At 41.2% G+C, this 23,475-nt stretch overlaps 2 protein-coding genes across 5 annotated transcripts in view; one reads left to right on the forward strand and one right to left on the reverse strand.

Annotated features, from left to right (window-relative positions):
- The window catches only part of LOC140312878 (equilibrative nucleoside transporter 1-like), a 40,422-nt gene extending 36,454 nt beyond the window's left edge, over window positions 1–3,968 (forward strand). For all 3 annotated transcript variants that reach the window (XM_072390746.1, XM_072390747.1, XM_072390745.1), the window contains exons 12-13: window positions 1,635–1,834; window positions 2,658–3,968. In XM_072390746.1, coding sequence (XP_072246847.1) covers window positions 1,635–1,834; window positions 2,658–2,769 — 312 coding nt within the window. In that variant the 3' untranslated portion in view covers window positions 2,770–3,968. The remainder of the gene's footprint in view (window positions 1–1,634; window positions 1,835–2,657) is intronic.
- Window positions 3,969–4,820: 852 nt separating this feature from the next.
- On the reverse strand, window positions 4,821–18,325 carry atl2 (atlastin GTPase 2). 2 transcript variants are annotated; one of them, XM_072390743.1, is made up of 14 exons: window positions 18,216–18,325; window positions 14,385–14,539; window positions 13,092–13,304; window positions 11,408–11,548; window positions 11,211–11,315; window positions 11,069–11,119; window positions 10,918–10,974; window positions 10,626–10,718; window positions 10,364–10,502; window positions 10,124–10,251; window positions 9,822–9,878; window positions 9,673–9,744; window positions 9,076–9,507; window positions 4,821–6,726 (listed from the first exon to the last, which is right to left on the reverse strand). In XM_072390743.1, exons 1-14 carry the CDS (start codon window positions 18,286–18,288, stop codon window positions 6,607–6,609), a joined length of 1,836 nt encoding a protein of 611 aa, XP_072246844.1. In that variant the 5' UTR covers window positions 18,289–18,325; the 3' UTR covers window positions 4,821–6,606. The 2 variants fall into 2 exon arrangements, with proteins under 2 accessions (XP_072246844.1, XP_072246845.1); XM_072390744.1 differs by having other exon boundaries at window positions 11,408–11,537; window positions 13,087–13,304; window positions 18,216–18,323.
- Between the last annotated feature and the right edge of the window lie 5,150 nt (window positions 18,326–23,475).

Raw genomic sequence — 23,475 nt, forward strand, 5'->3', positions numbered from 1 at the left:
AAAACAACAGTCACTCAGAGTTTACAGTGAAAGTAAAGGACAAGAGTTTAGTTACTGAGATCAGGAGTTTGTTTTTTCAGGATGTGCTTGAGGGTGTGCGTTTCTTTTAGGGTCAGGGAAAAGTGACGGTGGGGATCTGCACGAACAATGGCAGGAGGGAGGTAACTGATGAGCTGCGATGACCTCAGGGCAGCTTAATGTCTGAGCTCGGTGTGTGTGTGTGTTGAGGGGCCTGGAAACATTTCTGAGTAACTTCTCCAACCAGCTTTAATGGAGTATTTTGCATTCATTGCATTTTGGGGCCGTTGGTTCATTACTTATGTCCTATTTGGCCCTGGTGGGACTCCCCTGGTCAGAAGTTTATGACCTCAATCAGATTTAATCATCCACACTGAGTGAAAACTCAAAGGATTGAGCTTTTGTTGGTTTTCATTTGCTAACACATTAAACGTTGTACTAATGTTTCTCTTTGTTAGAAAGACATTGGCTTCTCTCCCAGCACAACATGCTTCAAGCTCCTTTAAAACTTTTTTTTTTTCATAGAATAACAAATTAATGAAGAGGTTCAATTTCCTGTGATTGAGAGGATGGAATCTAATATAACAAACTGAGTACAGTTAGCGGACGCAGGCTGACCTGCAGTGGAATGCAGATAACAGCAGTCAGCCGCTGCAGGAGCATGTGATCTTATTTATTATCATCAAACGACACTGCGGTTACATGAGTGCCATCGGATCGGATTAATGGCTAAAATACAAGACTGAGTTATTCAGTTCATGTAGACAGCTTAATCTGACAAAAAAACGGATCAGATCGGGTTACTCGTGATGGGATTAAGACCCAGGATAACTTAATCCAAATGCCCACTTAACGTGCCTGGAGACGACAGTGGATCGGATCGAGTGTTCTGCGTAATGCTCAAGATTTTTTTCCGCGATCGTCACCCGGAAGTCGAAGGAGACGATGTTACTGTTGTTGTTGCCGCCGTTGGAAAGAAATAAACAACGCGATGGAGAATGCGCCGTAGTGCATCGTGGCTGTATTAGCGATAGTTGAAATGGGTACAGCGCTACCTATGAACTGTGGTATTACATGCTTTGTGCCAGTGATTCGATTCATTCACCGCCATGTAACAAAGGATAATTACTCTCAGATAAGGAGCATAACCCAACTATAATCGAGTTAATCTCATCATGTAGACCCACTGAGTGATCAGGAGTTTCTGAGGTGCTCTGTGACTCCAGGTTCTTCGGGCAGTCGTGTCTTCCTATGACTTTATGTCCATTTTTTTCAAATATCACACAGAGCAATAGTTTCCAGGTCAAAAATCTCACCACAGGAAGTTATTTTTCCTGTTCAGCGTAAGTTGACAACAGGTGGATAAAAGATAATGGCTTCAAATAGCTTCTTCTCACCAACATTTCAGAGCCACAAAATATTGAAGTTAGTTTTTAAACTGGTCTGTAAATATAATTTAGTTAGTTGGTTCATAATATCACTGCAGTCATGTGTACATGCACATGTACGGTGTGTCTGAGTGTATGCACGCCATCTGTGGGCATAAAAACACTTTTTTTGTTTGGAGTTGTGAGTTGGTGCCTGTCTCCGTGGTAACTGTGTGTCTCTCTGTCCAGCCGGGTAAAGACAGCATGTGGCTTCCTATCCTGGTTGGCGTACGGGTCGTCTTCATCCCGCTCTTCATGCTGTGCAACGTCAAACCTCGCCACTACCTCCCTGTGCTGTTTTCTCACGACGCCTGGTACATCATCTTCATGATCCTCTTCTCCTTCTCCAACGGATACCTGGCCAGCCTCTGCATGTGCTTCGGACCCAAGTAAGCACTGCACACGTGTGGGATACGGGCCGTCATTGTTGTCCGTCCATGAGTAAGATCAGAAGATGTAGAACACTCCCATCTTAAGGTAGAAGAAGAGGCTGCAGAGTTTTTGATGAGAAAGAAACAATTTTAAATGAGTCACTCAGATCCAAATTCTCCCAAACAGCCACTTGGTATCTACGTATCTGTTGGACTCCAAGTGCACGCTGATGTGTAACTATGGCAGAGATGAACTAATATGCTACTCATATGAAGTCTTAGATGAACTCCGAAGCAAAATATGTGCACAAATAAAAACTTTTTGTGCAAAACTACAAACTGATGCTTTAACGTTTGTCTGCAAATTAGACGGATGAGATGAAACCTGAGTAGGTTAGCTGTGGAAGCTGCTGGGCAGATTTTGTTAACACGCTTCCAGTTTTTATCCTCGGCTAAGCTAACCGGCTCCAGGTCGTGGTGTCAGACTTAAATCACCACGGAGAATAAAGCAAAAAGTCTGATTTTGGGTTGGTTTGAAACGTGATTCCTGCAGACGTGCCTCGACTCGAGTGAGGTTCCAGAAATGCCTCCTCGTGTCATTCACAACGTGATAAACATCAGATCTGCGTCGCTTGTTACGCTGTGTCCTATCAGATGCTCACATCGCTACCACAGCAACACATCAGTAGGAGACGTTCAGACACACAAATCTGATCAGGATGGACTGTGTGAGCAAACAACAGCTCACACAGTCCGTCATCCGATCTGCAGTCTGATCACAGCCACCGCGTCTGCTGCGCTCATTTCTGATGGCTTTTGTCCCTCTGTTGTCTTTGTGCAGGAAGGTGGCGCAGCACGAGGCAGAGACGGCGGGCGCCATCATGGCCTTCTTCTTGTCCCTCGGCTTGGCACTGGGCGCTGGAGTGTCCTTCGCGATCCGGGCTTTGGTCTAAAACCACCTTGTTCTCATAAATCTCCCGTCTTTACTCTATCTGGGAGGACACGGCACAACACACCGGAGGACTAGAGGATCTCGGTCTTCCACATGTGCTACAGCAGAGACTCGTTCAGCCACCAGCAGCTGAATCACGTTACTGAATATTGTTTTTTTTATTGTGCGTTTTCTCCAAACTCAGCAGCACATCGCGTTTACTTGTGTTTCAGGTTCTTCATGGACATTTTTTTTAAACTGATACCACTGATCAAACAAGTTTCTGCGTGTGAATCAAAACCAAAGTGTTAAAAATTAGCTGTTGTTGGAGCTTTCAGGTGTATTTAAAGCCCTGCCCCTCAAGTATCCCTCAGCCTCATTCAACACGTGGAACAAAAACTGTCAATGGTTCTGTGTAAAACTTCTTTAGTCCGTGCAGAGCAGTCTCCTTCTTAGAAATGACAGAAAACATTTAGATGTCGTGTAAATAAAGTCTGACCTCGGCTTCTGAACGAGACCGTGTGATGCTGCTTTTCGACCCGTTTAACTTGTAAGCTGTGATCATCAAGTTTACTCATCAGAAGCTTCTACATCACGCTGGCTTTAAGAGGAGCTTAAACGAACAAAGCAATCCATGCTATGTTAATTTTAACTCAACAGGTTTTTGAGGCTAATCTGGTACTTGAAGGTGGTGTTTTTGCTGTTTCTTCATGTCAGTTTGGCGTGTACGAGCCCTTCAGCGAACATTTGTCATTTAACACAAGATTTTTAGTTAACGTTCTGGTTTCTTTGTGTACCGTTACTGAGGTTTTGAACACAGCATTGTTATACAAAAGCTACGCAGCCGTCAGTGGTGTGAAATGAAATTGTGAATATGATTAGGAGACACTTAAAATCTCCCTCTGGCCTCTTCTGTAAGTGTGAGCCATTTCTCATGAAGTTATTTTCTCATTGAAAATGAGTTTTTTACCAGGAGTAGTTGCGTTTTAGGCTTTTACTTTGGGATTAAAAGTATGTCAGTGGTTTACTTTGCATTTTTTGGGGGCCTTTTTATGCTTTTGAAGTCTGCTTTAAGTGTATACATCCTAACAAACCTGCTTGTTTAAGAGCACAGCGCTGGTCTTTGCGATTGTTTTGGTATGAGAGTCCCAAAGATAATGACCATTACAGTGCTGCTCATAGTTTAGCTCAAAACTGTTATGTGAAAAAAATAAATGTGTATTTTTAAGACTGTGGCTCCCCCTGCTGGTCATTCCTGGAACTTACAGCACTCAACATTGTAGTTAAGTCGTAACATAAATATAACAACACTCCTTTACAGGTCAAAGTTCTGAATTTAAAGTTCTACCTCCAATAAAAGCAGGTAAATCAGGGGAAATGACTCCTTTGTTACAGCTCATTTTATTGTTTTAACACTGAGCAATGGATCAGTGGTCAGTCAAGCTGATGAAAAAGTTTAATCTTTTGTCTGCAGAACATTAAACTAACAAATCATTTAAATACGCACACAGAAACTCTTCAGGCAGCAACTTATGGTATTTAACAAACTAACTGCGTCCGTCAGCTGCTGAGGTTTTTCCACGAGCTGCGTGTGACTGAATAAAGAGACGTACACATGGAAACACCTCAAATCTCAACAATCACAGCTTTTCATCTTTACAAAACAAGGCTGCTGTTTCTGCTGTCGCCCCGTAAGGTTTGTGCTGTAATATAGTCTCCTAGAATCCTTAATCACACTTAATCACAACTACCTTATAACACATTTCAATATAGTTTCTAAGCATCATGCGGTCAATCTAATGAAAACAAAGCTCAGTGAACTCAGATTGTGGAGGGAGAGCATCAGGAAACTACTTTAATTTAATTCCAGAGTGCTTCAAAGGAAAATGTTTCACTACAGAAGTGAAACAGTCTCCTGGAGGTGCTGTAAAGTTCTGAAACCAGAAAAAAAAGAAGTGTCCTGACTGTGTGCTGTTGAATTAATTTAAATGAAAGAATCTTGCGTGTCTGGGCAGCTGGTTGTAAAGACTGCTTCTTTAAAATGGAAGAAATCACATGAAAAAGGAGCCTAGAGAGCTGTGGTGATCGTTTATTCTTTAAGGTAAACATTTTATTCAAAAATAAATTACCAGAGATATCTTTAAAAGGCAGACAGACGGACGTCATCGTCGTCTCCAACCCCGAAGAAAAACCCATCAGGATACGACTATTCACACCATGCGTCTGTTGTCGAGGAGGAACTAATATAAACCTACAGCAGCAACTTATTCTGTAACAAACCACCAATTGGTAAGTTAAGCGAGAGAAGAGGACAAACAACCATCGTTAGCTGATTCTCTAAAAAAAAAAAGTGTACAAAGTTTATTTAAATACTTAAATCAACATACATGCTTCATTTGTAATGTGAGCACAGAGTCTGTACAGTACGAGACCAGCGCTTGAGGTGAGAAATCGTGGATGGAATAAATGCGAAAGAGCTCAGATTCAGTCGTTAGTGTGACGAGCTAAAACGAAACGATTTCTTCAGTCCAATTTCTGCTGTGTTGTAAAGTACATTTTATTCAGCTGCTTCGGGGAGATCCAGCTCTAACGGCGGGGCAATTGTCAGCAGGTTGAATTACACGTGAAAGAAATGACGCATTATTGAGAGTTTCATGTCTGTCAGTTAAAGCTACAAAAAACATCTGGTCAGCTTGGTTTAAACAGAGGGAAAACTCAAAAACGGAGCTTCAGAGGCAGGGATGAGGCTGGTTCTGTTCTGTCCCCCTGATTCCATCTTTACAGAGCAACAATTGAAGCCATGAATGACCCACACATCTGAGCTGGAGCTCCCAACGAAACAGTCAAACTTACAGCTTCTAAAACTGCAGCCAGTCAGTGCTGCTGCAGCTTCAATGGAAGGCAGTGGATGAAAATAAAACGTTTAAAACAAACAACTTGTCTATAGCTGGGCTCTAAAAGCTCTTAACAGCATGCAGAGAGCCGAACGCTGGCAGCCAAATGCTACTAACGAGACGCCAAAGGTCATCTCAAAAGCCTCAAATTTCTACCATATAAAAAAAAAAAAAACAGACCGAGAGGAGAGAAAGAGCTGAGAAAAATGAAGGCTCCCTCCAGCACTTCAGTCATCACAAAGATTAAAGGGACAGAGACGTGCAGACATCTGATCTAGAAGCAACCTGAGCCCAGAGTTTGATTATATAAATGTCACCTGGAAATGTGACCCAAATGGCAGCAAACAGAAGAGAAAGAACAAAGAAAAATACAGCTTTGCTTCATTTCCTGCTAATAAATTCAGAGTTACAGATACATGTCTCTCCAGCTGTGTTCATTTACTTTTACTTCAGCGAAACCAGAACTGAGAATCACCTCATCAATAGTTCTCTAAGTGTCAGCTGTGCTCATTGGAAATGCTCTTATCAATCCAAAGAGGAAGAAGAGGAAGTAAGACAAAATGGTCGCATGCACTGTGAAGGGCATCAGTCTCGTCCGATGGCGTCATCAGCTGCCCGCAGCGGTGCCGCGTTTCCCTGAATCGCAGCTCAGTCCTGAAGCGAGAGCAGGGCACGCCGCAGGGGATCCCTGCAGGTCGTGCGTTTGGCAAGAGGCGACGCCGCTGGTTTCTCTGCTCGGTCCTCTCATGAGCGTGTAGTATGTGATGAGGCACTGGGGGGCGATGAAGAGCGGAGCAGCCTACGGGTCCACGACAGACGGGGCAGCAGAGTGATGACGGGTGGGAGAAAAGTAAAAATAAAAAGAAGGTCAGCTTTGGTGTTGAACTAGTTCCACAGTTCTAGGATTGGACAGCGAGTGGGCAGGAGGATGATTGACATGTCGGGGGAGATGGGGAGGAAGAGCGTCAGTGAGTCTTTAACTTGGTGTGCTGCGAGGCCTGTTCTGTCAAGCTGGCTTTGATGGAGTTAACCACCGTCTGTCTGACGTTGTCCTCCATATAATGTTCACTTAGTGGCTTCAAAACCTGCAGGAGACAAAAGAAAAGAGTTTGTGTGAAATCAAAACTGTCCACAGCGGTCACAGAAAAGGAGGAGAACAAAACAAAAAAAAAAACAGAACTCCAACATGCTGAACATAAACTCTCAGACACAAGATTCACAACAAAACAGCTGTAACAAAAAAAAAAAAACTGTCCACATTTATTAGAAGAAGATGATTATAAACCGTTTGGCTTCGTGTCATCAACATCCACAGATGGTTGTAGTTCTGCAGGTGTCCACACGCAGCGATAAAGTACAAGAATCCAGCATCACTGGACTGAAAGTCAATAAATAAGGAAGCCAGCAAACTGCAAAAGTTTCTATAGGAGACGTAAATTTAACAGTTTGTAAATAAACCAGCCGGCCGGCGGCTAGTTGGTCTTCTTGTAGTTGTTGTTGAGAGGAGTCAGAGCTCTGAGTCCAAGTGTCGCTCCTGATGGGAGGGAAGGGAGGAGAGAGATGGGCCACGCCAGGCGGCTCCTGACAGGCTCCGAAAGTTTGGAAAACACCTGAGAGGACAGCAGGGGGGAACAGGACAGTTAAGCTAGGATCAGACTGACAGGCAGACGTACACTGGAGCGGGGGGGTGGGCGGCACAAGAAAGTGTGATGTGGAAGTCTGGGGGTATGAAGGGTGTCGTACAAAACGCATCCAAAAGAAAATACAAGAGAAAGAAGGGGGAAAGTAAATCAGACTGGATGTGTTGAACGGCAGGCAGGCGGAAGATCAGAGAACAGGAACCAACACGTCTCACCTTTCTGACAGTCCTCTGTAAAGCAGGGGGGGGGGGCACACAAACAGGAGGGAGGGAGAAGCAACATGTGAGGGAAACAGAAAACACTCCAACTTCATATTTGTTCTCCAGAGTAACGTCAGAGTGGAGCGACAACAGAGAGACATGAAACCGCAGTTCTTTGGACTGTGAGATGGACGAATGGATGTGAAGTCAAGGCCGGGCTCAAAGCCAAGGACAGGCAGCGGAGAGAAGGAGAAAGTGATGGAAAAAGGCAACAAAAGGCGACAAGAAGAACCTAATAAAATAAAAGCACCCGGTGACAACAGATCAGAGCATACCACTGTGAGACACTCATGCATCCATGTGATCACGTGTTATCCTCCGTCAGCAGGTCCACCTGCACAGCTCAAACATGCTGGACCCATCTCAGCCAAACAAAGCGTCTTCGTCTCAACCGACTCGGCTTCTTGTCCTTCAGCAGTTTAATGTGTTTTTGTGCTATTGCTCAGAGGTTGGTTGGTTGCACAACATTCCTCACTATCTGAGCAGGCACAGAAACGCAGATTTCCACAGATAACTGCTCTGCCAAGTCAGAGCTTTTCCTGTCTGTGGTGTAATTTCAGGATGTGTGGAACTATGGCTCACTCTGTACCCCCTGAACACGGCTGCAGCAGGTTTCCTCTGATGGGGTTTTGTTGGTTTTAGCCTCACTGTGCTGTTTCACATCATTTGTGACTCCTCTTTGTGTGGATGCAGGATGCAGATGTACCCAAAGTTCTGTCACTTTGTGATCATGTTTGCGCAGTTAGAGAAATCGCAGATGTTCTCAATCAAACAGCATCGGTGACCACAGATGTTTCAACTTTTGTTTCTTATGCCCCACAGGATGGGATAGTTGTCAGCTCAGAATTAATTAAATAAAACAGAGATGACAGAGACTGGAATAATTTAAGAGACATTACACAGGTGGGAGTTTTGTCTGAACCAATTAGCCTTGCTTGGCTCTGACGGGAGCCAATCGGGTTAATAATTATGAAAAGATTAAGATGATTCGTCCCTCTTCTCTGCACTGGTTGTGAGTCAGAGGAGGCTGAATCAGAGGTTTATCTTAAACAGCTAAACTAGTTACACACTCAATAACTTTAACTCTCAGAACCACAACAAACAGGAAATAAAACAACAACGGCAGCTATTTATCGCAGACTGAAATGTAAGTTATAACCTCACAGATGAAGCCTCAGTTTTCTTTCAAAGTCGTATTCAACAAAAATCCTGCATCTGTCTGCAAATCCTTCAAACCACAAACAAAAAACGTGCAGCATAAGAGGTTACAGCACAGGTTGTGGTAAAAAAATCTGTTACTATTCTTTGCTCTCTCAAACTATAAATACTGGGGACAAATTATTTTATATCTCTTTATATTTTTAGACGTATTAGTCTTTGATGAGACCAAATACCTACAATATTTTCTAGTTTCATCCAACTGCCATCATAAATTTAGATATTATTATGTACTAAAAGCAACTTAAATCTTTAAAAATAATCAATTTCCTGCCACATGATCTGTAAACACACACACACACACACACACTCTCACCTGTTCCCAGAGCAGGTCAGCCACCTGGTCTATCACCGTTCCCACCTCCCGAAACTCTCCCGAATACTTCACATACGCCCAGACGCAGAGTGACAGCAGCGCCACACCCATGATCAGGTTCGCCAGCACGGCTATGGAGCTGACGCCGATGAAGCCCGTCACCCCAGACACCACGTAAGTGACAAACATGACAGCGAAGAGCGTGGCGGGCGTGCGCGCTGCGTAGAAGATGTTTTTGCTGTCGTTGTGTTTGGAAAAGTTGGTGAAGGCCTCGTCCAGCTCAGACTCGAGCTGGTTCTGGTAGCGCTGACAAAACTCATTGCCGCCCATTTTCTTCACAGAGCAGAAGTAACGCACCGAGTGCTCGCGGAACTCCCCGTGGCAGCGCTCCAGGTCAGCCGGAGCGATGTAGGGCTTGTCCCCTCCACAAATCTGTGGAGATAAGAGACGTAATGAGAGCTGGTTTGCATGGTTAGACGTCCACTGGGCCTCATTTAGCATGATCTGTTCTGTTACTGTGCTGCCCTCCTTCACAATGAAACCCGGTGATCTCTAAACTTTGGCAGTCCTGTTGGACTGAAAAGGAAGCGTCCTTGCCTGCTCCATGCTCTTGCTGTACATGTCTTTGGCTCCTGCCACAGCAGTCAGGTTGTTGGCCTCTGCTGTTGCCTGACAAACAGGAAGACAATTCAAGATAATCTGGCAATGAGATACGAGATGCAAAACTCATGTAGACAGTAACTGACCTGCAGCATGGACTTTGGGTGAGGGAGCTCCTCACCTTGGTAGATCTTTATGTAGGCCTGTAGAAATTAAAAATAATGCAGGTGTTACAAACCTAAGGCATAAGTCTGGTGTCTCCTTTTAAAATCCTGCATGCGCCTCACAAACTAAGTAGGAAGTTGAAAAGCAGATTTTGTAAAACATAACTGGACATCAAACAACAGAATGCTCTCTGGTTGGAGCAGAAACATTTCTTGGAATCTGTTGGGGACAAATACCCAACTTAGTGTGAAAAGCACTAGAATTTACTAAAATCCTGCAGGACCTTGAAGTACTCCAGAAGATCTCTGCAGGTGACTTTGCTTCCGCCAATCTCCTTTTCTACCAGTTGTTCTGGAGCGAGCAGGAGAGGCACGAGTTTGGCCAGCTCCAGTTTAAAATCATCATCAATGTCTGAAACAAACAAAGTCACTGATTAAGTAATTAGTACAATAAGCATTTCAGCTCAGCTGGTTAAGCGGCTACTCTGCGTTGTGAGAGCATGTTTGTGTTGTTTTGTTTTCACCTTTCAGTCTGCCGTCAAAGTCCCGGTTGGTGGCCACCTTGAGGCCCGGATGTGGAAGCAGGAAGCAGCCGATGCTGGAGAAGCAGGAGTGGATGTGCTTCCTCACATTCTGCAGCTCTTCATGTTGATTCGGTTTGACCTGCGTCAGCAGCACAGTTCAACTGTATGCTTTTCTTTACCACCGAGACGCAGTGCGTTGCACATCTGCTGCACCACTGAAAAGCAAATGCGCATTTTCAATCTAAAACCAACTGGTTCTCACCTGGAGTCTTCTCTCCAGAAAGGAGTTTCCTCCTTTCAGTCCATAATCATGCTCATAGGGATAACTCCAGTCCCGAATCAGGAACATCAAGGACTAAAATACACAACAGACATGGCAGAAGCACAATGTGAGGAATGTGCTACAAATGAGACAATAATATGCATTATGTGGCTCCACAATAATCTCTTCTCTGATTAATTCTAAGATTTAAGGGAAGAAAAGGTACGAAATACATTGCTACAGCTATATAACCGCACAACACATTCATGTGTCATCTGAAAAAAGCCACTACCTGGAAAGGCTTCGAGTAGACCTCTTCCATTGCCAGGCGGCCATATTCTGTGAAGAGCTTCATATGAAAAACAGACAAATAATGATCAGAAAACAGTAGAAAACGCAGCAGCTGGATGCTTCTTTTTCCTCGAAGAAGAAATAACACAAACCTGCAGATGCTGCAGGTCGTCCTCCTGGATGTTTTGGGAAAGATTGTACACCTGAAAACCAAGACAAGCACAACACGAGTGTGAAGGTTTTCAAAAAGTAAAAGACAAAGTTTCAGCAAGGCGAGACATGTTCAAGTGTCACCTGTACAGAGCTGGTCATCGTGCTGAGGGCGAACACGGTAGCACAGTCCTTTATGGTGGACTGGCTGTCAAATGCCCCCTGAGTGTCAACGAGGAGAACGGCAACCTACAAACAGCAAGCAGAGCGAGGTTGAGATTTGTGAAAACTCCCTAACAAAAAGGAAGTTCAGTGTTCGGTTACATCTGGGAACAGTCTACCTTGCTGCCATCGGGTTTGTCGACCACAAACACTTCGTTCCAGACCTGAATTCCAGTGGTCTCCCTCTCGCAGCCTCCCCGCCAAGTAAAACCAGTCAGGGGCTCGTCGTCACCTCCCATCCACGCCTTGCTGCTGCCTTGCTGCGGAGCAAAGACAGAGGGAACAGGGATGGGGTCAGAAGAGGAGATTAAATAACAGAAACAGATAAGAAAATTCAGATTAGTGGGAGGATAAAGGGCACAAGAGGGAAGGTGTAGAGATAAGAAAGCAAGGGGGAGTGAAAAATGATACGGTTCAGTGAAATCAGCATTTAGCACAGATTAGCACCCACGAGATTCAAGTATTTGTGATGAATAATACATTAAGTTATCCGATTCTAAACTAGTTCAATTAACTTAAACTTCCTAAAATCCTGCATCCATACTGAAGCGAAAGTCAATCCTCACATTAATAACAAAAAACCCCACAAACAACTAAGACTCCAGTTTAGTTGGAGTCATATAAATCAAATAAACTTTATTTATAAAGCAGATTTAAAGCGACCAGTGACCAGAGTGCTGCAAGGGAGAAACTTTTTTTTTTTCTTCCTGCAAGTGCGAACATAATTCTAGTGAGAGCAACAGACTGTGACCTTGTGCGTTTGTCCCAGTGACGTGTGATGTAAGCTGCTGACAACAAATAGAAAACGCAGCTTTCTAAACAAATACCTGATTTGCAAGTCAGAGTATGAGGAGGCACTGAATCCTCATTAGTGCAACAAAACAGCGCAGCTCTGCTTGAACTACGACCTGATGACCGACTACGATAATAAATAAATAAATAAATAATAAGTTGTACACTTACCAATATTGCTTGCGACATTAATTATTAATGACAGAGCAGACAGCATCAGTGTGAACACGTGTAAAGGTTTGTGAGAAAGGCTCATAACATTCCTAAGATTTTCCTCCAGTGTATGTGTTATAAAGAGTATTTGTATTTGAGTGAAAGGTGATCCTGGCGGCCTCCATGTGTCCAGCTTCTGTCAGAGGGTCTGAAGGACTGTTATTCAGTAGAAATTAACAAGAATGTTTGTTTGTGTGGCGCCCGTTTGGGTTTTTAATACAATAAAAGCTCACTACCCTTGCAGTGAACTTTAGTGTATTTACTCATTAAGTCCAGAGCACTTATTTTTATAATTATGATCTATTTTTTTCCCCCAGAAGGTCGATACCGGTTACATCACGCTCTTAACCATCCACCTGGATTCACATCTCACTCTTCAAGTTCAGCAAGAATCTCATCCAAGACCAAACTGGAAGTGCTTGTCCTCTGCTCGCCAGCTTCACACACGAGAACGAGCTGTAATCTCATCACCTGTTTTTACGGTGTCTGCTGACAGCGAGCGTTACACAACAGAAAAACCCAGAGGAAGGATGAACTGTCCTGTGTTAACTCAGCAAGTGTAAACACACCCTCAGATGGGGCTTTTGGATTCAGAAAAAAAGTCAATGATTTATTTTCAAGACAGTTTGAAAGAATTGGTTGTAGCAGTCTACTAAAGATTTAGAGATTCCTTTAAGGACAATGTTCAGTACTTAATGTCATCATGTGCTTTAGGAGAAGATTCTATGTCCTGCCTCTTATATTGGACAGGATTAAATGGTACAGGGGTACCAGATAAATTCAACAGGTTCACCCCACCTGACATTGCATGAAGCGCAGCATGAAGTCCAGCAGGAAGGACTTGCCCTTGCGAAAAGCCCCAGCCACAGACACAACCACCACATTCAGGTCCTTCACGTGATCCTGCAGCAGGATCTTCTCCAGTGCGTCAGCGTCCAGCTCAAAGCGGTGTTCATCTTCTCTGGCCAGGACAATCTGGATGGGCCGGGCCTTATTCTCCTCCAACAAAACCTGAAGACACGAGTTTGCAATCAATCGGGGGCTTTCTCCTTGGCATCGAGCGAGGCTCGAGTGGTGTGCTGCTGACGGAGCAGCTTTCAGTGCGCAGCAGGAAGTGAAAATTACAAGGCTGATACAAGCCAACAAAGCATCACAGTAACACAGTGCGGGAGGGGGGAGGGTTGGCATGAAGCAAAGACAGCAACACTGGCTCCTGGAAGATACAGCGAGTGACAAAACGCTGGATTTTCTGTAGTGACAACTCAAATGCCTGCTAAATAAATCCATTTTCTCTGCTGGAGTTTTTTTTTACCCATCTACCAATTTTCTATTTCTCTCAGCATTAAAAATATTCATTTTTTTGCAAAGTCTTCAGACTGGATATGATTACCATCCCCATTAGAGCTAATAAAAAAAAGTCTGTTAATCAAATTAATCTGCAACAATCTTAATAATTGGTAACTGCTGGTGTCAAAAACAATGGATTTGCTGCTTCTTCCTTCTTTGAAACGATGGTATATATATATATATATATATATATATATATATATATATATATATATATATATAGGAGCGGGACTCGATTAAAAAATTTATCTAATTAATTAGAAGCTTTGTAATGTATTAATTGAAATGAATCACATTTTAATCACATATATATGTATATTTGACCTGAGAACAGTGAGAAGCATTTTTTTTCTCATTGTTTATTTTTTTTTTCAAGGTGGTACCTAACCAACCGTGCTCTTATCGACGCTTCCATCCATCCATCTCTTAATTAACGCGTCAAAGTCCCGGCCCTAATATATATATATGAACCAGGCATTTTTACTGTTGTCATTTGCATATCAATATAAAAAATGAAGCATAAGAATTAAAAAAAAAAAGGAGACATTTATCTGGAATTTATAAATTTTTGTCTTTTCCTTACTTTAACACTTTTACAATCCTTTTTCTTCTTCCAAATACCTTTTTTTCAGCCAGCTGCTGTTGAAAAACATTTTTTCTTCTATATAAAACTCAGTTCGGTGTAAAATCGCAGACATTTATCGGTGGAATGGAAGACCAAAAGAAAACTGGAGAAAACTTCACCTCTTCTTCCTCAATTCCTTCATCTGGTGATGGGGTGAGGCTGTCACTATTGCCAAAGTTTGAAGTCATGGCGTGTGGAAGCAACTCATCCTCCAGGTCTTTGGGAGGCCTCTTCATAGGCCTAAAAATGGGGACATCTTGCACGCTGCTCGAGCCTATAGATAACAGCACAAAGTAGGAAAAGATAACGTTACACTGGTCATAATATGGGGGCAGCTTTATGTATGAAGAGGCTGTCACAAGTTTATCTGCATAGGAAACTGACTTGTTGGGGGAAGTTAAGAGGAAAATGAAATGCCCTACATGGAGCAAACTGAAGATGGGAATCTTTCCAGCTTTCTGTGCTGGGCTAAATACCGTTATCCACTCTGGACTTCCCATCTAGGTCAAAGTCGAAAATAGCTTGCCATGAAAATCACAAAGGGCCAGAAAAAAGGACACGAGTAAAGTATGTCACCAGGACAACATTTTTTACGTTTTCCTCTCAGACACATTGATGTTTCCATGAAAGTCTGTCCCTGAAATCTAAAGCAGGTTTCCTCTAAACTGCTAGACCTCCTCCGGAGTCACAGTAGCATTATTCCAAGGGTGGTGAGGGATTATTTTGATGAAGAGGTTCATCAAAATGACTTAAAAGCCCAAGATGACATGTTCAAATATCTTATTTAGTCTGGCCAATAACCAAATCAAAAAGATGTTCAGGTTGCTATCATTGGAATAAATCATTAAACTGAATAAGCTGCTGGTAATTATCACAACATGAGAGTTTTCAGAAACAAGAGTTGGTAATTGTGAGGTTTTAAATAAAAGTGGTACAATTTCCAACCCGAAAGTACCTTAAAAGTGATGAAACACATCCAAAACAGACCTGAACACTGTTATGACTTTGTACCTGGATACTGAAACACTGCATGAGTGATGGTAACGGGAAGAGAGCAGTTTACACTGTAAAGTTCATTTAAAGTATCTTCCATGGGTTACCTCAGGCAGCACCAGGAGGATTTTTAGAAGTAAAATCAGATCTGATTTAAGGAATAATCCCTTCTATGTACACCTACTGTGGTACATCATGACATAAAGTGGGCATTTTCAGTCAGCTGACTGAAGCCAGGTTTGACACTTTGTGTTATATTATAGGCTTAATAAAACAGATATCTGGCAAAGAACAAACAAAGAAAGCAGCTCACGGGGTCAACAAACTGGTTCAGTGAGTTGGGGGAAAGTGTGTCAAGTAAAATACGGTGAAGATTTAGATTAGGTTTATAATGATGCTTTAAGACAAATTTCAGTATCTAATGTTTAAAGAATATTCTAAACTTCCTAAAAGTCAGGTCAATACCAAATTTATCTTCAAGGTAACCAGCAAATTCATTCAGAATTGAAGAAAATCACAACCAAATCCCATTTAAAAAGGTAGTTAAAGGTCAGGTTTCAGAGTGCCAAGCCATATTTTGCTCAAGAAAAACAAGTGTAAGTGGGACAACCAGAGATCAACCTGATGGTGTTGCAAAGGGCAGCAGCAACGCTAGGCACAAGGCGGTTACTGTAATCTGCTCTGCACACAAATGAGCCCTGAACAGTTCCTCAGTCTGTGGCCTTGCAGGTTCCCATCAAGTCCAGCACAGCACTCAGCAAAATGAAGTGGCACAGACTGCATCCACAGAGGAGACTCACACAAAGACACTATTCTGCTGGGGCTGCGAGGAGTCTGTATTGCAGCAGAATGTAAGTGAGAAGAAAAAAAGACAAACACAATAAGATCAGAAGGAAGCATAAGAGCCAGAGATAAAAGCATCGCAGCCACACTTCATGTTGAGTGACTAATGCACTGTCCTGCTCCTCAGCTTCAATAAAATGAGGGCAGAGCTAAAATTAGCCATTTTATTTCTTATCTTATGGCTGCACTAAGCATATGCTACTTGGGCTTTAAGTTTCCCCCACCATGCACTCAGAAAGTTGTACTCTCTGCTCCAGACTGCATCCGTCTTTAAATAAACATTGCAAGGATGGCGAGTTTCTATGCAATCCAGCCTACATATCAGCAAAATGAGCACTCACCTCCCTCGACTCCTGGACTATATCCAAGGCACTCTTTTGACTTAAACATGATCCATTTTACATGATCATCTGTCTAAATAATGGAGATTTTATTTCCGTAGAGACGCACTATAACGGCACATAGAAGAACAACAGCAATGGAGTAAAGTTGCATCGTTAGATAGATAGATACCCATCCTAATTGGCTATTAGGATGCGGATACACTAACTTCCCCGTACTCCAGTACCATAACACAACATGACTCAGCCTCTGGATAGGAGTCAAGAAGGCCAAATGTTCAGCTGCTGCAGGCAAACCAACCAGGAGGCTGTGAGGACAAAGTGCAGATTAAGAGCCGTTACAGTTTGTGAACCTTGTTCCCACAGAATCCATTCTGTAGGAACATCTATGCTGTTTGAAAGTAAACATAAGGGTAATTACGATAACGGATTCCTAAGCATGCCCGCAATAAGCCACGCAGTGTATTGCGAACAAGTCCTCATGAGCTTTAGCAAGTGTCACCTGTACAGAAAAGCAGTGTTCAGACATAATTTATCACGTCTTCCATTTTTGAAAGTAGTTTAACAACAAATAAAGGGAGTGCAACAGTTAGTATATTAGAAAATGTATCCGAATGTTCTTTAAGTTAGATGGTAACTGCTCGACGAAATAAAGGAAAACACTAAAAACTGTAAGTCAGTGTCCTCAAGCCCAATCTTTCAATTTGTCCTACAACCTTCACTACATGTGTTGAAAACAACTCGAATGTCTAATCGCTTTAAAAATATAAATAATTCCATTTAATGTTATGTTGAAAACTTTAAGTCCTCCTCAAGAACAGCACTGTTGTCATCTAAGCCAGTCTTACAATAAGTTAATATGCAAGTACACTATATTTAGTGGTTAGAAACATACCACTCTCACACTCAAGCTGCCAGAGGGTCGTTTTCACAAAATAGAAATTAAAAATACCCACATTCATGAAGCAGAATTAGACACCTCTCTAAGTATGCAAAGCCGGTGAATATCTGCATCAGCTCACTGTTTAATACCAATGGTTTACTTATTTATATTTGTCTTATTGGCAATCTTTTGTGTTAAGTTTAAAATACACACACCTGTTTAAAACAATGCCTCCCAATTACGTGATTAGGTCTGCTGACAAACTAAACTAATAATAGGGTATTTAAAAATATCCGAGTCATTAGTGGGATGAGATTAGCGTATCGTTGCACGGTTTACATAGACCGAAGAGCCGCTCAAGATTACTGTTTTTCCAAGTTAAGAAAAAAAAACTGCACTTGATGTATATTCTGGCTGACTGCGCCACAATATGCAGGTTTAGAGACAAAGAAACACGGACAAACAACCGGTTCACCACGATGCAGCCAGGTGAAAGTGACGGCCAGGACAAATAAGCCGACAGGTGTCGCAAGTATATTTTGTATCCGGGTCAGAATTTGGTCTAGACAATAGTTATTCTGTTCAAATTACCATGGGAAAACATTTAAAAGAGCCACAACAAAGGCTGGCTAAATTTGTCGCGTTGCAGCTAATTGTTTCGACAATATTTAATATATATGCTGGCGAGCCACAGGATATTCTGGCTGGGCTACCACACTTGCTCGGACACCGCGGGTCACCAACTGAAAACAGAAGCGTACGGCTAACGGAAAAGCGACAGAAAGCAAACAACGGAAACACCAACACTTTCAGATTGTATCCTGATCCAATCAACTAATCCGCATCAGCTCGGTTTAAATAATCAATCAACATAGCAAACAACATGTTACCTTCGTCTACGACACGGCTTTTGCAGTTAGGCTCGAAGTGATTTCTGCTCCTCAGCCCGCTCACATCCGCCATCTTGGAATACTGAAATCTGACGTGTCTGACGTCAAAGAGGCTTTTTCCCCCCTTCCTTCTCGCGCTGCCTGCAGAAGTGTGCACGCCCCGCGGCTGCCGCAGCTGGGTCAAGTACACTGCGCTGTTGCCTTGTATTTGTCCAAGACGTATGCAAGCGTTTATTCTTCTTAAATATTCAACCACTACTAAAGTAAAACGTAAAAGGTCTGTTTAATTCACTGTGGCGAAGAATAATGGACTCCCAGAGAAATATTAGGCATTAAATGGACCATGGCCTCAGTGTTTGTGTTCTTTTGTAATCGTGCAGGTTTTTATAGTGACCTTGGGAAAAGTTTACAGTCTACAAATACACATTAACTACACAGTAGCCTACTTTGTCGACTCAGTTCACGGCTCAGACAAAATAAACGAATATATTTACAGATAAATAGAAATGGATTAGGAAGTGAATTGGCTTGTTTTGCTCCACCCAGGTGTCACACAAAATGTCAATAGTGTAATTTTTCCATTAAAAAATAAAAAAAACTCAACTTCATATGAAAAAATCATTTGCATATGAATTTAGGAGAAAATAAAAGATTTTTAAAGTGTAATATATTAAATGGCACCTGCTATCCCCACATGGTCCTTTTTCTGTCACCTCAGAGGTAATTTAATTGACTTACATGCATTTTTTGCAGAGCTAAACAAACCAGAACGAGACTTACTATTTGCTGAATCTCAACCCTCGCCCTTAACCAATCACCCACAAAGTTAAAACCACCACTCTGTTGGGTTGGGCACATCAAGATGAAGTCAGATTGGAATTTGTAGTGTTCGTTTTATGAAAGATTATGAGTAGTCATTACCACTTATGATAGTAAGAGGGTTAAAGAAGAGTTTTCAGAGTCTTTAGTGTCAAGTAAAGGTTTAACTGAGAAGTTTTACTGCTTCTAAGAAGAAAAGTATTGTTCATTAATATGGTCTTTAATAGACTTTAGCTTATCAGAACAAGGCCGGTTGGTCTGAAAATGTCCATATAATAGTCCCTGAAATGCACAACAGTGACCTGGTTCGTGCTCTACATTTTCTGATAAACACAAATATCAAACACCAACAGCGTAAATTTCCCACATGTTTGAAAACTGATATAGCTGCAGTGACTTCAGCAAATGAGGCTGTATTCAAATCCTCTTAAACTGAATATTTGACTTTATTTTGCTTGAAAAAAAGTGTCAGGAAACCTGGGGCAAGCTACAGCTTAACTTTTTTGACCACAATATTACCATTTCATACCATTTCCTCGTTGTTAACATTACTCACCCACATGATCATGTTTCCTTTGTCTGCAGAGAACCCATCCGCTCATGTTATCATGGTCAACATTGTGTTCCTTTGAAAGAATGTGAGATCAGAATCTTTGGGGAAATTGGCAATATTTCCTGAATGATTCTGCGTATCCTGCCTACATTCATTTCATTCTATTTCTTTATTGAATCTCTTCTTGTTTTTTTCTTGTCTGTGGATCACTGTGTAACATCAAAAAATAATCCCCAGCAGCAATAGTCTTAGAAAACAAGGTAAAGTTGAATTATTACTCAGTAACATAAACAATGATAAATGAAATCAGAGGGTCTCCATGGTTGGCCTTGGCTGAAATGTTGTGACTTGTTATCTCTTCAGTCCTCTGAGTAGCACTTTGTATTAAGCTTTAACATTTTCTGGAATATATCAGCAATGACAGAATCAAAATTTAGTCCCGACCACTTTGAGAGGCCCTTTACTTTTCACCTCACAAGCAGCAGCTCATGTATACACTGTGTGTGTACTTTACTTTCAGTATCAAATCAAATATATCAAGCATATGGATCACCAGTAACAATTTACACTCAAGATAGCCAGAGGAAAAAGTCTAATAATTTCAGCGATTCCTTGACTTTAGTAGTTTTATAACTGCTTCATTTCAAGATTGACAATTTTTTCAGAATGAATTATAAAATATATGTTATTTACTTCACTATATTTACTTACTCTTTATTACCTCCTAGTCCTCCTCTTATGGCCATTAGCAACGAACAACCCTCCAGCTTATTACATTGACAAAGACTAATTCTGTTATCACAAGCAGGCTGCAGGCAGTAAAGATAAGCCTGTGTTTGGTCAGATATTAACTGTATGAGGCAGCAGAGAAATGCGGCTCTCCTCTTTCTAGTTTAATGGTATTTTCACTGCTCTCAGTCATACCGAACAAACAGCCATAAAGCTCTTCTCATTGGAGATAATCATCTCATGTGTTTACACAGCTGTTCATGTCCGGTCTTATAGACTGACATGGTGGAAAGGCTGGCTGCTGACACAGATGCAGAAATAGGAGCGCAGCTTTTCTTCAGGCCACGTAATCTTGTGTCAGATGCCACTCTGTGGGGTCGGCCTGGTGGTCAGTTAACTGTTGGATGATAACGTTATGGGTTTAAAACCAATGAACATGCTTGAAAAAAAAAAAAAATCAGAAATAGAACTAACTTATTTCATTATAAGATTATTTATGTGTTACTTATCTGAATATTCACCCACAACAGTCAGAATCTCGGTAAGTGCTACTGTCACAGAGAAATATGAGTTTGAATACACTGAAAAAGATGGATTTCTATGTCCGCCTAATTTTTCTTCCCAAATATGTGCCTTAAAAGTGACTTTAGCATAGGGCTGCGGACTGGAAAACACAACAGGACTACAGCATGAAGTCTTACCTAGGCCCACTTCAAATTTGACTGTAATACAACAAAAAACAAGTTTTTTGTTCGGGTTTTTCTAAATATAGGACCAGGTGTGCCAAAACTGTGCTAAAGTGTGCCATTCGGAGACACTCGGAAACCATGGGAAAAAAGACTATTCTTGAACACCTCAACATACAGTCATGATCTTGGGCTCTAATGAAAGGTTACACTCGGGACACATTGTTTCTATAAACAGAGCTTTGTGCATACAATAAAGAAATGTCCAAACAAATAGTATGGTCTAAAATCCAATTATTTTGTATAAAAAAATAAGTACATAGTAAACAACACTGCACACTATTTACAATTGGTTTTTACATTATTTGCTGTTGGCAACATGCCAATCATTTCAAATTTTACCATCACAAGAAGACACAAAAAACAAGCAAAAAGAATGAAATGATATAAATTATGGATGGATGAACTTTTTCTCTGCAAGCCCATAAATCAATAAATATTTGATTTGAGGTACTTCTGTTTGATATACAGATGTGGTGGGAGTTGTCACATTCATTGCAGAAGTTAAAAGTATGAATACATTCAGTACTGTACAAAAGTCTTGAGCCACTCCACATTTCTTCCTAAATTGCTAAAAATACTCTGTTCTTTGCAAAGTTGTCTGCTATGTGGAGACAAAGCTAGTTCAGCTCCTGAGTGAGGTGTCTTTTTTATGATTAAATCAAAGGTCAGAGTGGCTTAACAAATACACACCAATGTAGAAAAACACAAAAAAATAAAGAAAGGCTGGAAAAAAATTGCGCAAAGAACAATTTTAAAATACAAGAAAGTCTTGCTCCTTGGAAGAAAATATAAATAAATGAAGAATGGATCAAGTTTATTATCACAAAAATGTTTCTTAAACTAAATAAGTGTTAATTAAGCACCCTAAAACAAATCTCTGTACGTAAAAATGTCATATTTGGTACATTTAAATTTTAAATAATCCTTTGATAGTGATAACTGCTCAGATTCTACATCTCTTACTCATATAAAGTTCCCATGAAACTTCAACCTTTGACACAGTTGAGCAGGGGCAGGGATCTGCCTCCAGAAAAGTCCAGCGTGCTCTGACTGGTTGGCTCCAGTGGCCTGATCAGGCACAACCCATCCTTATGCATCAGCTCTGTTGTAATTCAACATTTTGATGAGACACTTCATTAGATATGAAATAAGTACACATCCTGAGTTCAGAAGGAGTCATCAAGATTAGTTATAACTATTTATATCATTATTTAAAAACTTACATATCTACTTTTTCTGTGTCACTGGAGGGCTGTATAGTGGTGTATTAGTGATGTATACAAGACCTTTGTGTAAAAACTCTGTAACATCTGATTTAATTTTCTGGATATTTTGATAGGCAGAGAACTGTGACTATGTATTAAATTCCTGTTGAGGAAGTCAGAGGCATCGGCTGCATTAGGTCTATTAAGCAATCATCCTGAATGATTTATACACTGATCATTTCAGCAGTGCTCTCCTCCTACTAATATACAAAAGCATTATTCAGGCTGTAATACTCTACTGTTCCACATGCTTCCTCAATATACTCAGACTCTCCCCTCCAAACTGCCCAAGAACAAAACCTTAAAGCAGGTACAATATCACGAGACACCACCCATCCACTCCACCAATACTTCTTAATTCTTTCTTTGGACAGAGATACAGGACAGCCTGATTCCCTATGCCATATAATATGGCAAAATATACCATAAGTGTCAAATGTACAATATCATACATGTATATTTGTGATGCTTTCTAAGTATATATGTATCATGGTGTTTCTAAATGTATATATGGCATGTGTACAGATCTGTGAAAAAGAATTTCCCTTCTGGGACAAATAAGCTACACTAATTACCATTTAGTGTCTTCAATTATAACAAAACACACTGATTTTAATTCTTCCAAATAGTAAGATAAACAGGGAAGCAAGTAACTAGTAAATAAAGCTGTTGTATCAGTAAGGTGAAAAGTGTATCTGTTGCAGTTTAAGTGCAGTTTAAGCTTTATTGTTTCTTTAATCTCTACTTAGGTACAATATTTGTGAAAATGTGCTTACATTCCATCACATGACATGTTATATGCCGTTTCTGTGTGGTTTTGTTTGTAATGGGCCTGTGCTGTGACAAACTGTACCACAGCTACTTTCAACAAGCTTTTTGTCTAGTTATTTAAGTAAATTGAATTTAACTAAATAAACTCTATCTGTACATTTCAAGAAACTTTGGAGTTGTATTTCTATGTAAAACATATCTGACACAGTTCTGTCAGCTGAGCTTCATTTCTGACCTGACATATGGCTTTAAAGAGGACTGGAAGTATAAAAGCAGAGGCTCTTCTGATTTTTAACACATACATCATCAAGCTAATTTTGGACAAGGTGTCATTAAAAGTTCATAAAAAGCAATAAGCCTACAGTTAAGGACCA

Source organism: Leuresthes tenuis, unplaced genomic scaffold (genome assembly GCF_036924035.1).
Source record: "Leuresthes tenuis unplaced genomic scaffold, fLeuTen1.0.hap1 SCAF_8, whole genome shotgun sequence".
NCBI classification, from domain to species: domain Eukaryota; kingdom Metazoa; phylum Chordata; class Actinopteri; order Atheriniformes; family Atherinopsidae; genus Leuresthes; species Leuresthes tenuis.